This window comes from Gymnoscopelus braueri (genome assembly GCF_963280865.1).
Source record: "Gymnoscopelus braueri genome assembly, chromosome: 19".
NCBI classification, from domain to species: domain Eukaryota; kingdom Metazoa; phylum Chordata; class Actinopteri; order Myctophiformes; family Myctophidae; genus Gymnoscopelus; species Gymnoscopelus braueri.
In genome coordinates this window covers 41,438,358-41,454,657 of record NC_137621.1, presented here as the reverse complement: position 1 = coordinate 41,454,657, position 16,300 = coordinate 41,438,358, and the positions used below count along the sequence as shown (strand labels likewise).

General features: G+C 42.1%; 1 protein-coding gene across 2 annotated transcripts in view; it reads right to left on the bottom strand.

Moving 5' to 3' along the window:
- rbks (ribokinase) overlaps positions 1 to 16,300 on the bottom strand; it is a 54,175-nt gene that overhangs the window by 2,602 nt on the left and 35,273 nt on the right. For both annotated transcript variants that reach the window (XM_080415218.1, XM_080415219.1), the window contains one exon: positions 11,062 to 11,253. In XM_080415218.1, coding sequence (XP_080271344.1) covers positions 11,062 to 11,253 — 192 coding nt within the window. The remainder of the gene's footprint in view (positions 1 to 11,061; positions 11,254 to 16,300) is intronic.

The window sequence follows — 16,300 nt, the reverse complement described above, 5'->3', positions numbered from 1 at the left end:
TACCATTACTTTTGTACTTTTACTCAAGTAAATTCTGAATACAGGACCTTTACTTGTAACAGAGTATATCTACATTGCAGTATTGATACTTTTACTTAAGTAAAAAATGTGAGTACTTTTTCCACCACTGACTGCAAATGTAAATAATGTAAGACAAACAATAGCACGCATGCTGTGAGAATTCCCGGCATGTGGACATTATCATTTCCATTACCAATTAGTGGCCATCAGATCAATCAGGTGTTCATGGAAGATAGTCAGAGGCTAAGACATTTTACTTTGACAAAGTGCTGTCCCATGTTTTATATTAAAAACAATTATGTGATTTGTTTGAATGTAAAAAGTGCTGTGGCCATACCTATTTCAACCCATTCAAACCAGGAAAGCGTCTGTGTCATTTTAGTATTGGCTATTAAAAAATAGCAGATCTACAAGCTCGTGCATCTGCTATTTAAAAAAATCACACCCAGTGTGAAGTGGGCGGTGTGGTCACAGTGGTCATCACAGTGATGGAAGTTCACTTAAAGAAAAGTAATATTGTGGACCAACCATTGTACACCCCTAACTTTTTAAAAAAAATGTTTTTTTTAAGGGCATAGTCCTATTTATAGGGCTATGCACATGTGTCATGTGTTTCACTAGCCAATCACAGTCCTGAATAGAGTCAGCGGTGGCCAATCACGGTGCAGGGTTAGGGGGGTACAATGGTGGCCAATCACAGCGCAGGGTTGGGGGGGTACAATGGGTGGGGGGGGGTACAATGGTGGCCAATCACAGTGCAGCGAATGTCGATGTCCAAACCTCACTTATAGGGGCGGTTTCACCGCCCAAAAAAGAAAAAAAAGAATGAGTAGCACAAATCTTCTCTTCAGGGGGTCCCTGGCAAAAGCCATTTTCATACGGGAGTCCGCGGCCAAATATATATACATTTTGGGGGTCCTCGGCACGAAGAAGTTTGAGAAGGCATTAGAAGGCATTGGTAGAATCGGCCTCAGGTCTTAATGGCTGTTCCACTCATACATAACGAAACGAAACGTGATCATTGCTTTGTTTATGTGTCTGAAATAACTTCCAAAGTTCCAAACCACACAAATCAATGGTTTTACCTAACCGCCGCTTAAAGTCAGCTGGATAGCACATGCCAGCTTAGTGAATCAGCGGCAGCTTCCATAGTGACTCTGGGGTTTGCCTATCGGTACCGAGGGGATAAATCATCCTATTCTTCCCTCCTTCATCTATTGATAGTTAAGATGGAATGTGCCATCCTCGCCCTGGGGGGGGGGGGGCTTGGCTGACTGAGAAGGGTGGAGTAGGGGGGGATCACTGATGGGAAAAGGCATAGAAGGAATGTGGCGACACGCTCATGTTTAACCACAAATGGCCCACGCTCACTGCTGGTTCTCACAGGCCCGGGTCCCATTACTCACCACTTCGGCTCTCGAAAAAGGCTGACGCTGTTTTAACTCTCCTGTGAACACCTCTGGAACTATCTCAATCCCCCCCCCACCCCACCACCAGTCCTATAAGCCAGTGGTTCCCAACCTGTGGGTCGGGACCCTCAGGGGGGTCCCCACGTGAATTTAAGGACTTTTAATACCTAATACCTATAAAAAAAAAAGGTGAAATTAAATGAAATAAGACCATTACGGCATCAAAAGTAATCAACAAACTATACTATAAAAACTGGTCAAACATTGGCCAAATTGTCAATTAAAAGTGAAAAATACTTGGCGTTGTGAGCTTGTAGATCAGCTATTTTCAGCTATTTTCACAACATTTATCCGTGGAACCGATTCAAAATAAATGCCTCAACTCCTACTATTCTAAGTGCTTGTCAGGGTGGGGTGACTGGGGGTCCCCAGTTCAAATATGATTACTTTGGGGGGTCACGGCGACGGTGTTGTTCACCAAAAATAGCCGATCTACAGTACAAGCTCACAACACTGCCGTACGACAGACTTTTATAAATCAAAGGAGCACTTCATCTACTATAATGTAAGATGAGCATTAGTCTACTAGCTGCAGGGCTGTGTGGTCAGTTCAGATACCTGCCATCCAATGACATCATCGGTGGGGATTCCAAGCGAATGGAAACTACAGCCTTTCTCATCCTGGAAAGTTACCATGTTTGAAATAGAAGGCATTGTTGATTGAAATGACCACTGATGATGTCATCGGTGGTAATGGTGAGAGAGACGTGATACCTTCCATGAGTATTAGTTCTCCTTTAGGCATTACAGTAACGTTGCAACAATTAATTCATTGAACTAATCAATTACATGTATATGAAAAATATCGATAATCGCTAGATATTTTTTTTGGGGGGGGGGGGGGGGGGGTATTTACATTTCTGAATTTTTCAAAAATAATGAAAATAGCAGATCTACAAGCTTGCAGCTTTTTAATTTTTGCGCAACTTGTTACGATAAAGTATAATATAGGGCTTAAGCGGTTAATCAGACTATCAATGTAGTCGATTCCAAAACATTTATTAAAAACATTTCCACGTCGATTCCTTGATCTATTAAAGAATACAAATAAAGTATTCAAAAAATATGCTTCTCAATTATACAAAAATAGCAGATCTACAAGCTCGTAGCTATGGGCTTGTATATCTGCTATTTTTGAATAGCCAAAAGTGTAAAATAATGCTTTTTAGCTCAAATAAAAAAATGACACTGATGCGTTCCAGGTCTTAATGGGTTAATCGAAAAAGTAATCGACAGAATAATCGCTCTGAAAAAATTATGTCCATCTTGCAGCCCTACATTACAGGATCGGGAGGAGGTCATGGGTTCTACAGTACTACTACGGTGATGGTGTGACCATGGGCGTAACGCAGAGACTAGGCCGGGTTAGGAGGTTGGAAAGAGTGAGATCAGAGCCGAAACATCTCTCACGGCCCCAGTGGATTTCCATGTTTAAACCCACGGCGTGTTTATGTCTCCTGTCTGGTATAGTTGGGTTGGGCTATTATACAGCAAACGTTTGGAAACAGTGCTCGTGGTGGTGCTGGTGGTGGTGGTGGTGGGGCAGTCGCATTCTGGTCTGGCTTTGGCCCGTTTCCCTGATTCACGAGTCCCGGTCAAAACAGTGAGGTGGTGTCACTGTTTTGGACCAGGACTTGACAGCGCAGTGGACTATAGCAGTGGTTCTCAACCTGTGGGTTTGGGACCCCCAGGGGGGTCCCCACATGATTTTTTTTTAGGGGGGTCCCCAGGTGATAGTGAAGTGACACTATCATCGCATCGCATCGCATCGTGACGCGTTGTGAGCTTGTAGATCGGCTATTTTCAATTAGCCTATGTATAAAATAGGGCTAAAGTGGTTAAGGTATGTTTTATAATGTAATAATTTATATCTGCAAAGTAACTAGTAACTAAAGTTGGCAAATAATTGTAGTGGAGTAAAAGTACAATATTTGCCTCTGAGATGTAGTGGAGTAGAAGTAAAAGTATTGAAAATTGGAAATACTCCAGTAAAGTAAAAGTACCTAAACAATTTACTTAAGTACAGTACTTGAGTAAATGTACTTAGTTACTTTACACCACTGCACGCGATGCAAAGGCGTGGGATACTCTCCCTTCTAAGGCTCCGGGGGTCGTGGCACTGGGATAGTCATCGCCCCCGACGCTTCCCTGAGCTGAAAACAAGACACTGGCAACGTGACGGTATCGGAACCATAGCGAATGAAGCTCAATGAAGCTGACAAGTGCTGCCCTCCCTCCCCCCCATCCCCCCCCCCTCAGCCTCGGCCGTGGTTGCCCTCGACACCGCTCGGTGAAGGTTAGATGTGGAGGGCTGTCAATCAAACGACAGAAGCGCTCGCCGCGGATGAGCTGTGATGATGCTCGCGCCGGTCGCCCTCCGCTCCGACCACACCGCTCCGACCACACCGCCCCCCTTGACCTCCGTGCCATTTTCTACGCCCGCCCGCGCCCCTTCCGTGTTCCCGCAAGGAACTCAGCGCTTCTGAAGTTTCTCCTTGGACTTGCATAACTTGCGTACTGTAATGTATTTATGTATGTAGGCCTAAATATGTGTGTATAGAAATTAGGGCTGGTAAATGAATATTCGAATTTCGAATATTCCTCGAATATGGGGAAGATATGTATATTCGAATTTGGAAATTCGAATTTGAAAAAAAATTGTTTTGTTTATTTGACAGGGACAATACAAAAAACAATGTATCAAGTTATAAAAACAAACAATATATATTTTTTATTGGATCCGAGCACTTGATACATTGTTTTTTGTATTGTCCCTGTCAAATGTATTTGTATTTGTATTTTTTAATAATAATATTCGAATATATTCGAATATCTGGCAATTTTTAAGACCAATAATCGAATATAATTTCTGAGGAAAGTTACCAGCCCTAATAGAAATGCACTAAGTATATATATATGTATATATGTATATATATATATATATATATATATATATATATACAGTATATATATATGGAGACAGATATGACAAACACACACACACACACACACACCTGAATATATAACATATGAACATCCCAAAATATGACTGAGTGTTCTTTCTGTCAGCCTCCAGGGCGTGATTAGAAACGGACAAACTGGAAACGTGTCTTTATGAAGAGGGAACCAAAGCTGAACCCAATCAATCCACCATACCAACACCTTTCCGAGGTGGGCCTGTCACGACACTATCTTTTATTACACCCTCCCAATAAACTCTCATCATGGGCCTGACATCATGTCTTGCGTTGCTCCAGATATATCTCTGTTCTCCACCCAGGGGCCTCTCTTGTGATGGTGCACCCACACCGGTGTGACAGACAGAGCAACCGTTAACCTCGGAAGCCTCGGGCCTTCGTCAATGAAAGAGACACCCTGGGGAGAGAGCAAAGACCAGCACGGGGGCAGCGATGACTCAATACAGTATGTGTGGCGTACATCAGTGGTGGGAAAAGTACTCGAATGTTTTACTTAAGTAAAAGTATCAATACTGCAACGTAGAAGTGCTCTGTTACAAGTAAAAGTCACTGAATTAAAAATGTACTTGAGTAAAAGTACAAAAGTATTGGTATCAAAATGTACTTAAAGTACCAAAAGTAAAAGTACTAAAATGTTTGAAAATAGCAGATCTACAAGCTCACAACGTGTCGCGATAGATCGGCTATTTTCAAATAGCCTAGGTATAAAATAGAGCTGAAGTGGTTAATGTATGTTTCATAATGTAATAATTTATCTGCAATATAACTAGTAAACTAAGTTTTCAAATAATTGTAGTGGAGTAAAAGTACAATATTTTCCTCTGAGATGTAGTGGGGTAAAAGTATTGAAATTTGGAAATACTCCAGTAAAGTAAAAGTACCTAAAAAATTTACTTAAGTACAGTACTTGAGTAGATGTACTTAGTTAATTTACACCACTGGCGTACATATCCGGAACGTTCCAGTAAGACTGGCAGCACAGCAGGGGAGCTCTGCTCTGAAATAACAGGTCGAGGATGATCAAAAGCGTGGTTAATTGAAACGATTAGGGGGCCCTGAAGGGTGATTTATCTCAGCTGTGCGCTGGTGTGGCGCGACGAAAATAGAAGATCTACAAGCTCGCAACATTGCTATTTTTGGTGCACAACCAAGTATAAATCGGGCATTTACACCGAGCACATCTTTGATCCATCAATCATTCTCCGTTTCCAGCTTCTTTAGCTCGCTCCCTGAGGCACATGAGGCACTGATGAACGTAGCTTGGCTCGGCGCACTGGCCCGGTGCACAGCAGCGCTGCTATAGCGGGTACATTTTTAACACTCATCAGATTTAAATTGACACTAGTCTGGATTTGACAGGTTTTTTTTGTGCAGACGATGCTAAACAGCGGCTTATGTTGCACGTGCAATCCATTAGGTCTCAATGGATGGGAATGGGCCTGTGGGGGGGGGGGGGTGATGACGTCACATTGACCTCAGGTCTGCTAGAGGTGAAGGAATGCTCTTCGGGGTGGGGTATTCCCCTACCTTTGGTTTTCCTGGAAGACGGCGTGCGAGCGAGCGGTCCTTATCTGTCTCCTACGCATACAGACGGGGAGAGGCTGGGAATGATTTTGTCCATCCAGACCCACCGTGCAGATGTAATGTCTGGTTTAGACAGACACCCCCCCCCCCCCCCACACACACACACACATACACACACACACACACACACACACACACACACACACACACAGTCGACCTCCCGGAGCAGTGGAAACCTGGGCCACCCAAGTCCCAACAGGGCTCAAGGCGCAGTGTGTGTGTGTGTGTGTGTGTGTGTGTGTGTGTGTGTGTGTGTGTGTGTGTGTGTGTGTGTGTGTGTGTGTGTGTGTGTGTGTGTGTGTGTGTGTGTGTGTGTGTGTGTGTGTGTGTGTGTGTGTGTGTGTGTGTGTGCGTGCGTGTGCGTGTGCCCGTGAGTGTGCGCCGTAGCCTCATCCAACTGTCCACGCGTAAACAGCTTCTGCTCTGATCTGGGCAAAGGCATGCCTGCACTCAATTTAGGAGAAAAGGGAAACAAACAGACAGAGGGAAGGGAGAGAGAGAGGAGGGGGGGGGGGTTAGCGGGTAGATCAGCCCGCAGTAGATCAGCACATTTGCTTTGTTATTTAAAGCCAGCGTCACGGCCGACACTGACTCAGCCCGCAACGGTGTTATTGGGATGGGGGGGGGGGGGGGACGGGTTTAATCTGCAACCATCATAATCAACGGGTGCATTACTATAACATCCATAAACGTTGTTTTGAACTGTTCAAAGTTCCTCCCAGCGATCGGGGGGGGGGGGGGGGGGGGGGGCGTCCGGGTGGCACAGAATGGGGAAAAATTCCTTGCCCACCACCACGGAAACTATGGGGTCCGCGGTGCATCTGGCTGGCCCGGGCGCTCCGATGAACGCGAATGCCCCGCGTTTGAGGTCGCAGAGCTGGGTTGGCAGGGTGCTCCCTATCGCTGTACTAGAGCGACTCCCGGTCAGGACACCTGCTCGTGCGCGGAGCAGATATTGAGAGGGAATAGCTTGTTCCTCCGCATGCGGTATACATCCTCTTGGTGAGACTCCTCGCTGTCCGGTGAACAGAAGCGGTCTGGTGGCCTCACGTGTATCGGAGGAGACACGTGCTAACTGGTCTCGCATTACTGGCCGACCAGAGATCTTCGCCTAACAATATACAGTACGCCTGGTAACATCTCAATTCAGGGTAGATGCTAGAACGGGGGCGAGAACAGCCGCTAACAAACCTACGCCTACTGCTTTGGAAACCAATCCTGTTACCGCCCCAATTTGAAGGACCACCCTAAAGGCATTGCATTGGTGCTGCAATACAGTCTTATTTTTTTCCCCCATTTCCGAATAGTTTCCACCCAGTTTTAGCAACTACATTGGATTTTAGATTGGCTCACCAGATGTATCGGTAGGTGGGGATCTCAGATCGTCTGGCAGCACAAGGCTACATGCTTGACTACACCGTCCCTCACAAACCAACCAGTAGGGCTCAGCAGTGACGAGGGACTACACCGCAAACGGGAATTGGGACGACTTAAGTGGGAAAAAGTCAAAAGAATTGCAAAAAAGGACAGAAAAAGTCATCCTAGTGATCTGAATGCTTCTCTGTAGAGTGGGTCAAAATAACAAAACGTATCCAAATGACGTCAGACTACGTCGAATATCGAACCTGGCGCGTTCGCTCGCTCGCTTGACGGGGTGTCGCGCCGAGAGAGAAACCGCAAGTGACTCACTGCGTTGATACCGAGGCAAATCCTGCCTCCGTTCTCAGTCCCAAAAACTAGCCAATAAGTAGCCCACACAGAACCAAGTCGTCAGACTCACAGCGAGTGAAACCTGTTACTGACGAAGCTCGAGGCCAAAACGGTTGTCTAAACGCACTACTGGAAGTACGAGCGCTGAAAAAGCCAGCAAATCACAACTGCCTGCGAGGCATCTGGTTATGAGCAGAAAGAGAGAAAAAAAACAAGGATCACAGCCCTGATAACAATCTGTTTTCTTTCTGCATTTAAGAAGAAGAGAAGAAAAAAAAAGGTTTACTGGAAGAAGGATTAGGTTGTCCAGAAGAGTTAAACACTTCAGAATTTATGGGGCCATCAAAGAACAGGAGGGGTAGAGAGTGTGTGTGTATGTGTGTGTGTTGGGGGGGTGTTTGGAGGGGGGGGGGGAGGCGAACACGCAGCAGGCGCGACCGCAGCGCGGCTGTACAGCTTTCTGCTGACTGGTGCAGGCCTGAGAGGTGAGTCACGGGAGGGGTGGGGAGGGTGGTGGTGGTGGTGGCGGTGTGTGTGTGTGTGTGGGGGGGGGGGGGTTGTAACTTCTCCCAGAGGCAAACGGGAGACAAGAGACGTGAGTTCTGGCATGAAGGAGGGGGGGTTGGGGCGTAAAACACTTTTAAAACAAAAAAAAAACCAGCGCTTCCTTGAAATACTGATGTACACAACGCTCTCCACCCACCACACCGCATGGTTCCTCTTTCAGACTAACTGTCTGCCGATGCGGTCTCCGCGAGCTGTTTCACTTGATTTTAGCTTCTTTTTTTAAAACTTCACGAGGCTGGACGTGGGGGTTTATAACGGCTACGCCGACGGGTTTTTTACCGTTAGAGCCGAGACTCAGAGGTTTTTTTAACCTCTCTCTTGCTTGTTTGTCGCAGTGTGTCAGCCTATATAAACTGTGCGCTCCGTGATTAACAGCTATACTGCCTAGCTATGATATCACATAGCAACAGGGGGAAGTTCAATTGAATCCTTAAGAAGCATAAAATGAATTGAACTTGAACGGACACGTTTTGCAGATAAACTAAAAGATGCAATTAACACCTCTTGTCTAATGACGCAGGTTTGTGATATTGATGTGAGACCAAAAGGACCCACAAACCGCTATGGCAGGAAATACAAGCACCTCGCTGAGCCTCCCGTGACGTGTCATGAAGCTAGTAAAAGGAGAAAAAAAAGCCCCAGTGGTCACCACATACTCTACTAAAAAAAACATCGGCTTCGTCTTAAAACCTTTCCAGTTGAGAGGTTGACAAAATCATTAGACTGACTGCAGTGGTGGAAAGAGTACTCAAATGTTTTACTTAAGTACAAGTATCAATACTGCAATGTGGAAGGACTCGGTTACAAGTAAAAGTCTGGAATTCAAAATTTACTTGAGTAAAAAGTAAAAAAGTATTGGTATCAAAATGTACTTAAAGTATCAAAAGTAAAAGTACTGAAATGTTTGAAAATAGCAGATCTACAAGCTCACAACGCGTCGCAACGCGACGCGTTGTGAGCTTGTAGATCGGCTATTTTCAAATAGCCCAGGTATAAAATAGGGCTAAAGTAGTTAATGTTTGTTTTGTAATGTAATATATTTATATCTACAAAGTAACTAGTAACTAAAGTTTTCAAATAATTGTAGTGGAGTAAAAGTACAATATTTGCCTCTGAGATGTGGTGGAGTAGAAGTAAAAGTATTGAAAATTGGAAATACTCCAGTAAAGTTAAAGTACCTAAACATTTTACTTAAGTACAGTACTTGAGTAAATGTACTTAATTACTTTCCACCACTGAGACTGAGAGTACAGTATGTGTCACAAAGCTTTGTTTGTGCATGTAAGCGCTTGGAATCCGAGGGTCTTGCAATATGAAGTGCACACTGGAAATTTGCATCAGTTACCGTTCGTCATCACATGCATTACAAATGTAGGAAAACTTTCAAAGTTTTTAAAGGAATTCTTTGTGGCCTCACAATTTGCCGGGTGAGGAATGGAGGACTTGTGTAGTCGTTGAGTGAAAAATGACATTTCGTTATTTGATAAGATAAGAGTGCCATTATCTTATTAAACCGTTTAACTTTTAAGACCGGGAACGCATCTGTGTCATTTTAAGATTTCTTTGGCTATTCAAAAATAACAGATATACAAGTTCATAGCGCGGCACTTGTAGATCTGCTATAAAAAAAAAAAAATCGAACATATTTAACTCTGTTACAACTTCTGGGGGTCCCTGGAAGAAAATATTTTGAGATGGGGGTCCACGGCCAAATACATAAAAAAAAAAACTGTTAGGATTTAGAAGACATTTGTAGAATCCCCAGAAGCAAAGATTTGAGTATTAAATGTTCGCTTTAAAAACATATATATTCAAAGATTTGCACACATTTTCCAGGATTTAAAAAAAAATGTGCAGATCTACAAGCTCATAGCGAGGCACTTGGTGCGAAAATAAAAAAAAGCTAAACAAAAAAGGAAGTATAATCATGCACTAATTGTACAGTAGCTTACATTGACACTTCTGTACCTTGTCCTTCCTAAATAAAACAAATATATATATATTTTTAAAAAAAAGTATGAATTACAATTATTAGTATTAAAATTAGAAGATTTTTTTAATTTATTTTACCGTATCAATTACTCGACAGAACTTAGAACATTAAAACGATGGCAGTGAGGGGAAGACATCACACAGGTCTCCAGACAGAAATGAAGGACGACAGGAGAAAGTCAATAGCAATACTAAAAGTATAAACCTTGTTACTGTACATTTTGACAACTGGATACCAGTGGTGGAAAAAGTACTCAAATTATTTACCTGAGTAAAAGTATCAATACCACCATGTAGAAATACTCTTGTTACAAGTTAAAGTCCGCTATTCAAAATTGACTTGAGTAAAAATACAAAAGTATTGGCGTCAAAATATACTTAAGTACTAAAAGTAAAAGTACTCATTATGCACAATATCCCATTTCACATGTTTTCAAAGCGTCGCAAAGCGACGCGTTGTGAGCTTGTAGATCTGCTATTTTCAAATAGCCATGGCTAAAGTGGTTAATGTATGTTTTACAAAATAACTAGTAACTAAAGTTTTCAAATAATTGTAGTGGAGTAAAAGTACAATATTTGCCTCCGAGATGTAGTGGAGTAAACTTAAAAGTACTGAAAACTGGAAATACTCCAGTAAAGTAAATATACCTCAACATTTTACTTAAGTGCAGCACTTGAGTAAATGTACTTAGTTACTTTACACCACGACTGGATACCTTGACCTTTTCTTTTTTTCTTACCGTGGTGTCCACCGGCGTGACCCGCGCGGTGGGGATGTGGTGCGTGGCGGCGGTCTCCTGTGCCTTGAGCACCACACAGCCCTGGTGACCCAGGGTGACGATCACAGAGCCGCAGCCTCGCCTCAGCAGCTCCTGACCCGCCTGACCAGCATCCTCCACACTGGACACCGAGAGCCCCGTCAGCAGCTCTGCCTTTCATGGACACAAAGGAGTGGTGGGGGGTAAAAAGTATTCACATTTTTTACTTGAGTAAAAGTATCAATACTGCAAATGTAGAAATATACTCTGTTACAAGTAAAAAAGTCCGGGAATTCAAAATATACTCGAGTACAAGTACAAAAGTATTGGTATCAAAATGTACACATTTTACTCATTATGCAGAATGTCCCATTTCAAGTTTTCAAATGTATGAAAATCTTTTGAAAATAGCCGATCTACGAGCTCACAATACGTCGCATCGCGACGTATTGTGAGCTTGTAGATCGGCTATTTTCAAATGGCCGAAATCTGTTTAGGGCTGAAGAGGTTAATGCATGTTTTTGTAATAATAATCATAATCTGCAAAGTAACTAGTAACTAAAGTTTTCAAATAATTGTAGTGGAGTAAAAGTACAATTTTGTTTCTCCAGAAGCCATTTGAACATAGCATAGGATGGAAGGAGAGGAGGGGGAGACCATTGTTAATCCCGTGGGGGGGGAATTAATTTTCGGCTTCAACAAAGCTGATGGCTGCTCAGATGGTCGTGATGAGTGCTCGGGGTTAGGCAGTAAGGGGTTAAGTGTCTTACTCAGGGACGCTTCGGCGCGTGTTACTGGAAGGCGAACCGCTGACCTTTCTGCCTGCCAGATGGCCTCTCTACCCACTCAGCTACGGCTCCATTAAAAACAGTCAGTGTTGTGTTAAAGTCATGCTGTATCACATTTATTTTACTAGTTTTTTTTTTGTGACAACGTTGTCATTACAGTATATGTCTGAACAGAAGGAACACTCTGACACAAAAAAATATGGAATGCCCTGACACCGTCCATTAACCCATTAAGACCGGGAACGCATCTGTGGGTCATTTTTTGATTTTGTTGGGCATAGCGCGGCACCGAGTGCCTATATGTCATTTTGGCCGCACACTCGCGAATAAAAATACAAAAAAATCCAAAATACCTTTTGTTTAATTGTAAAAAACTACACAGTATGATTTGAACTAAACAATGATTATAGTGTTCATTTCCTATCACACGCCATGTGCACCCCTGCAACCTTCACCATATTATTTTAAAATTAATCAAATACTGCTTTTTTTAAAAATCTATTATTTACCCATTCAATCCCGGGACGCATACTGTGTCACTTTAGATTTCTTTGGCAATTCAAAAATAGCAGATCTACAAGCTCATAGCGTGGCACGGGGGGCTTAGATCTGCTATTTCTTTTTAGACCCTCCAGAAAAATGCGATCGCAGAATTTACTGCATAATCAGCAAAATGGTGCATAATTATGCGGGGGTAACGTTTTTTTCAAAAAGGCCGCATTGCATCGCATAATATGCGCTTCGCATCGCATATTTCCTCATAATTTCGCAACTTTTCACATATTTCGCATTTTTCGCAACTTTTTGCATAACGCATATTTCGCATATTGACGCATATTTCACAACTTTCTGCATATTTCGCAACTTCCCGCAATTTCACAGCATAAAATTATGCGGTGAAATTAGCCTGCATAATCAAGAGTTTTAGCCCGCATAATCAAGGATTTTTGCCCACGTTTTTCTGGAGTGTCTATTTTTTGAATAGCCAAAAGTATAAAATAATGGTTAAAGTGCGTTCCCGGTTTTAATGGGTTAATGTATTATTCAATGAATGAGTTTGATTAACTCTTGCAGCCCTGTTCAGAGTGATTCATTCCGTTAGAATGCATGATGTTCTTAGGAATCTCCTTCTCTGACATGTCGCTGACATAACAGACCACATAAGTGCTATCAGCGGTTCCAGGACATTTCACCATGAACATATGGGGCTGTTGCAAGGACTGGACCTATCTATCACCAGTGGTGGAAGAGGTACTCGGATATTTTACGTAAGTAAAAGTATAGCAATGCCACACTATAAAAAAATACTCTGTTACAAGTAAAAGGCCTGTGTTCAAAATGTTACTTGAGTAAAAGTACAAAAGTATTGGCATCAAAATGTACTTAAAGAACCAAAAGTAAAAGTACTAAAATGTTTGAAAATAGCAGATCTACAAGCGCACAACGCGTCGCATCGCATTTTAGGTATAAAATAGGGCTAAAGTGGTTAATGTATGTTTTTTTTATAATGTAATAATTTATATTATATCAAATAATTGTAGTGGAGTAAAAGTACAATATTTACCTCTGAGATGTAGTGGAGTAGAAGTAAAAGATGTACTTGTACTTAAGTACAGTACTTGAGTAAATGTACTTAGTTACTTTACACCACTGCCTATAACCTTACATGGCACCTGTGAAGCAATGTGATATTTATTGGAATAATTAGACACAACGTGCATACTGTGCATGCATGTTGTACACTGTATAATACAAGAATGTGGTGCGAGGTCAACTTTGGGGCAATTTTGACAGTTTTGGTTTTTTTGAGTGTCGGATGACTCGGTCGGATGACTGGTATCAGAGCTAGGGTCAGTCCCAGGTTAAAATAAGGTATTGGTATCAGGGACTTTCCACAAGATTCAAATACAATACCGCTGACCATGTGTGACACGGTTCAGGTAAGACATCAAAGCACTGGCTTTTATTCCCTTGTCACACATACAGTAGAGAACTGTTAGAGCCCTCTGACACAGATATATTATGGACTACATGTCAGTCATTGTTGTCCAATGACCTCCAGCTACTGATTCTATAATGAGAACATATATTTTAAAATTGTAAAGTTTTGCTATATAAAAAAAAAATGTTTCAAGGCGATCGTGTTGCAGAGGATATTTCTCTCACAATATTATACATTAGCTTGAGAATATGATTGTTTTTTTCTGGTCTGTTGAGTATTACAGGGTTGACTGACATGGAGGAAGTGTATTAGTACTGTAAACTATCACTATCTGATGTTATTATCACCTTGCATCAGGATAAATACTGTATTATTATTCTGTTGGCTATTTTTCAGAGGATCACATTTTGTCCCCAAAACATGGCATCTTTCAAAAGAACCCCCCCCCCCCCCAACAATTAGCATTTTATTTAGACTATACTGTACTGTAATCACATTAAATTAAATCAAATCAAATCAACTGACTGTTCCAGAACGCGTTGTGATAACATTGCAAGTAATGTTTATCTTATTTAATAAGTTGATAATCTTTCAAAAACAGAGATTAAATTAACTGAGACACTTGGAGTAGCAACAATGTACATAGGATTACTGTTTTAGAACATTACATTTCCCCATTAACTACATGAACCCAGGCATCACTATTTTGGGCATACAATTATAGCTTAAAATTGTTTAAAACATTTTTTTTTCTCCAAAAGAGCATATACTAGCTCCCAATGCATCATATCGGCTACTTTCGAATAGCTTAAGTATAAAGCAGGGCTTAAGTGGACTGTCTTTAGTAACCAATCAAAAATCACCTTACAGTTCCTCGGTCAATACAGTTTTTGACTCATAACAAATGATTCACCTCAATTTGACACAACAAAACCAACTAAACCATGCAAGCGTTATGGGCCGTAGGGAGAGTGAATGCTTATCTAGGTGTGTGAGGTCCTCAGGTGAACACCAAAGATACTTTTGTTGGTTCTAAAACACTTCAAACGTGCGATGTGGGCCGTAGATCAAAGATAGTTCACACTTTGTCTTCCATAAGCCCCCTGCAGCACTGTAGACCACACACACATATTCTCTCTCTCTCTCTCTCTCTCTGTCATACAAACGCACACACGCGACCGCACGCACACACACACACACACACACACACACACACACACACACACACACACACACACACACACACACACACACACACACACACACACACACACACACACACACACACACACACACACACACACATTTTTTACTTAGTAAAAGCATCAATACTGCGATGTAGAAATACTCTGTTATAAGTAAAAGTCAGAAATTCAGAATTTACTTGAGTAAAAGTACAAAAGTATTGGTATCAGAATGTACTTAATGTAGAAAGTACTCATTATGTAGAATGTTCCATTTCACAAGTTTTCAAATGTATAAAAATCTTTTGAAAATAGCAGATCTACAAGCTCACAATGCGTCGCATCGCGACGCATTGTGAGCTTGTAGATCTGCTATTTTCAGATGGCCGAAATGTATATAGGGCTAAAGTAGTTGTATGTTTTGTAATAATAATCAAAATGTACAAAGTAACTAGCAACTAAAGTTTTCAAATACTTGTAATGGAGTAAAAGTATAATATTTGCCTCTGAGATGTAGTGGAGTAGAGTAGTGGACTAAAATAAGTACAGTACGTGAGTAAATGTACTTAGTTACTTTACACTACTGCACACACACACACACACACACGCACACGCACGCGCACGCACGCACACGCACACGTCGCACACACACACACACACACACACCTGCCTTGAATTCTACGAGAGAGTCAGCCGACCCCGCATTGGGGAGGTCATCAGGGAATGGCTGACACTTTGCGTTGAATAGGGTCGGGGCCCGGGGAAGATCGGATCCCCCCTCCTCCCCCTGCCGGGGCAATTTGTCAAAGCCAACAATGGCTCCTGACAGTTCAAAAACAAACCGCACAGTAGATCAGAGCTTTTCAGAGCCCTGATGCCACCCTGTTGCGGTCAGACAGACGCCCAAACGAGAGCGAGAACGGTCTTCTTCTTTAGTCATCAGCTTTAACCCCTTGAGAACGGGAAAGCGTCTGTCGTTTTTAGATTTGTAACCACTTTAACCATTAACTTATGTACTTTGGGCTATTCAATACATAGCAGATCTACACAGAGTGCCGCGCTATGAGCTTGTTGATCTGCTATTTCTTTTTAAATTATGAACGTTTTTGCAAATCTTTGAATGCATATTTTTTAAAGCGAACATTTGTAATTCAAATGCTTGCTTCTTGGGGATTCGACAAATGTACAAATAAGATGTACAAAATGATATGTATTTGGCCGCGGACCCCCATCTCAAAATATGTTGTTCCAGGCAGGGACCCCCCCAGAAGCAAAGATTTGAGTTACAAATGTTTGTTTTAAAAATA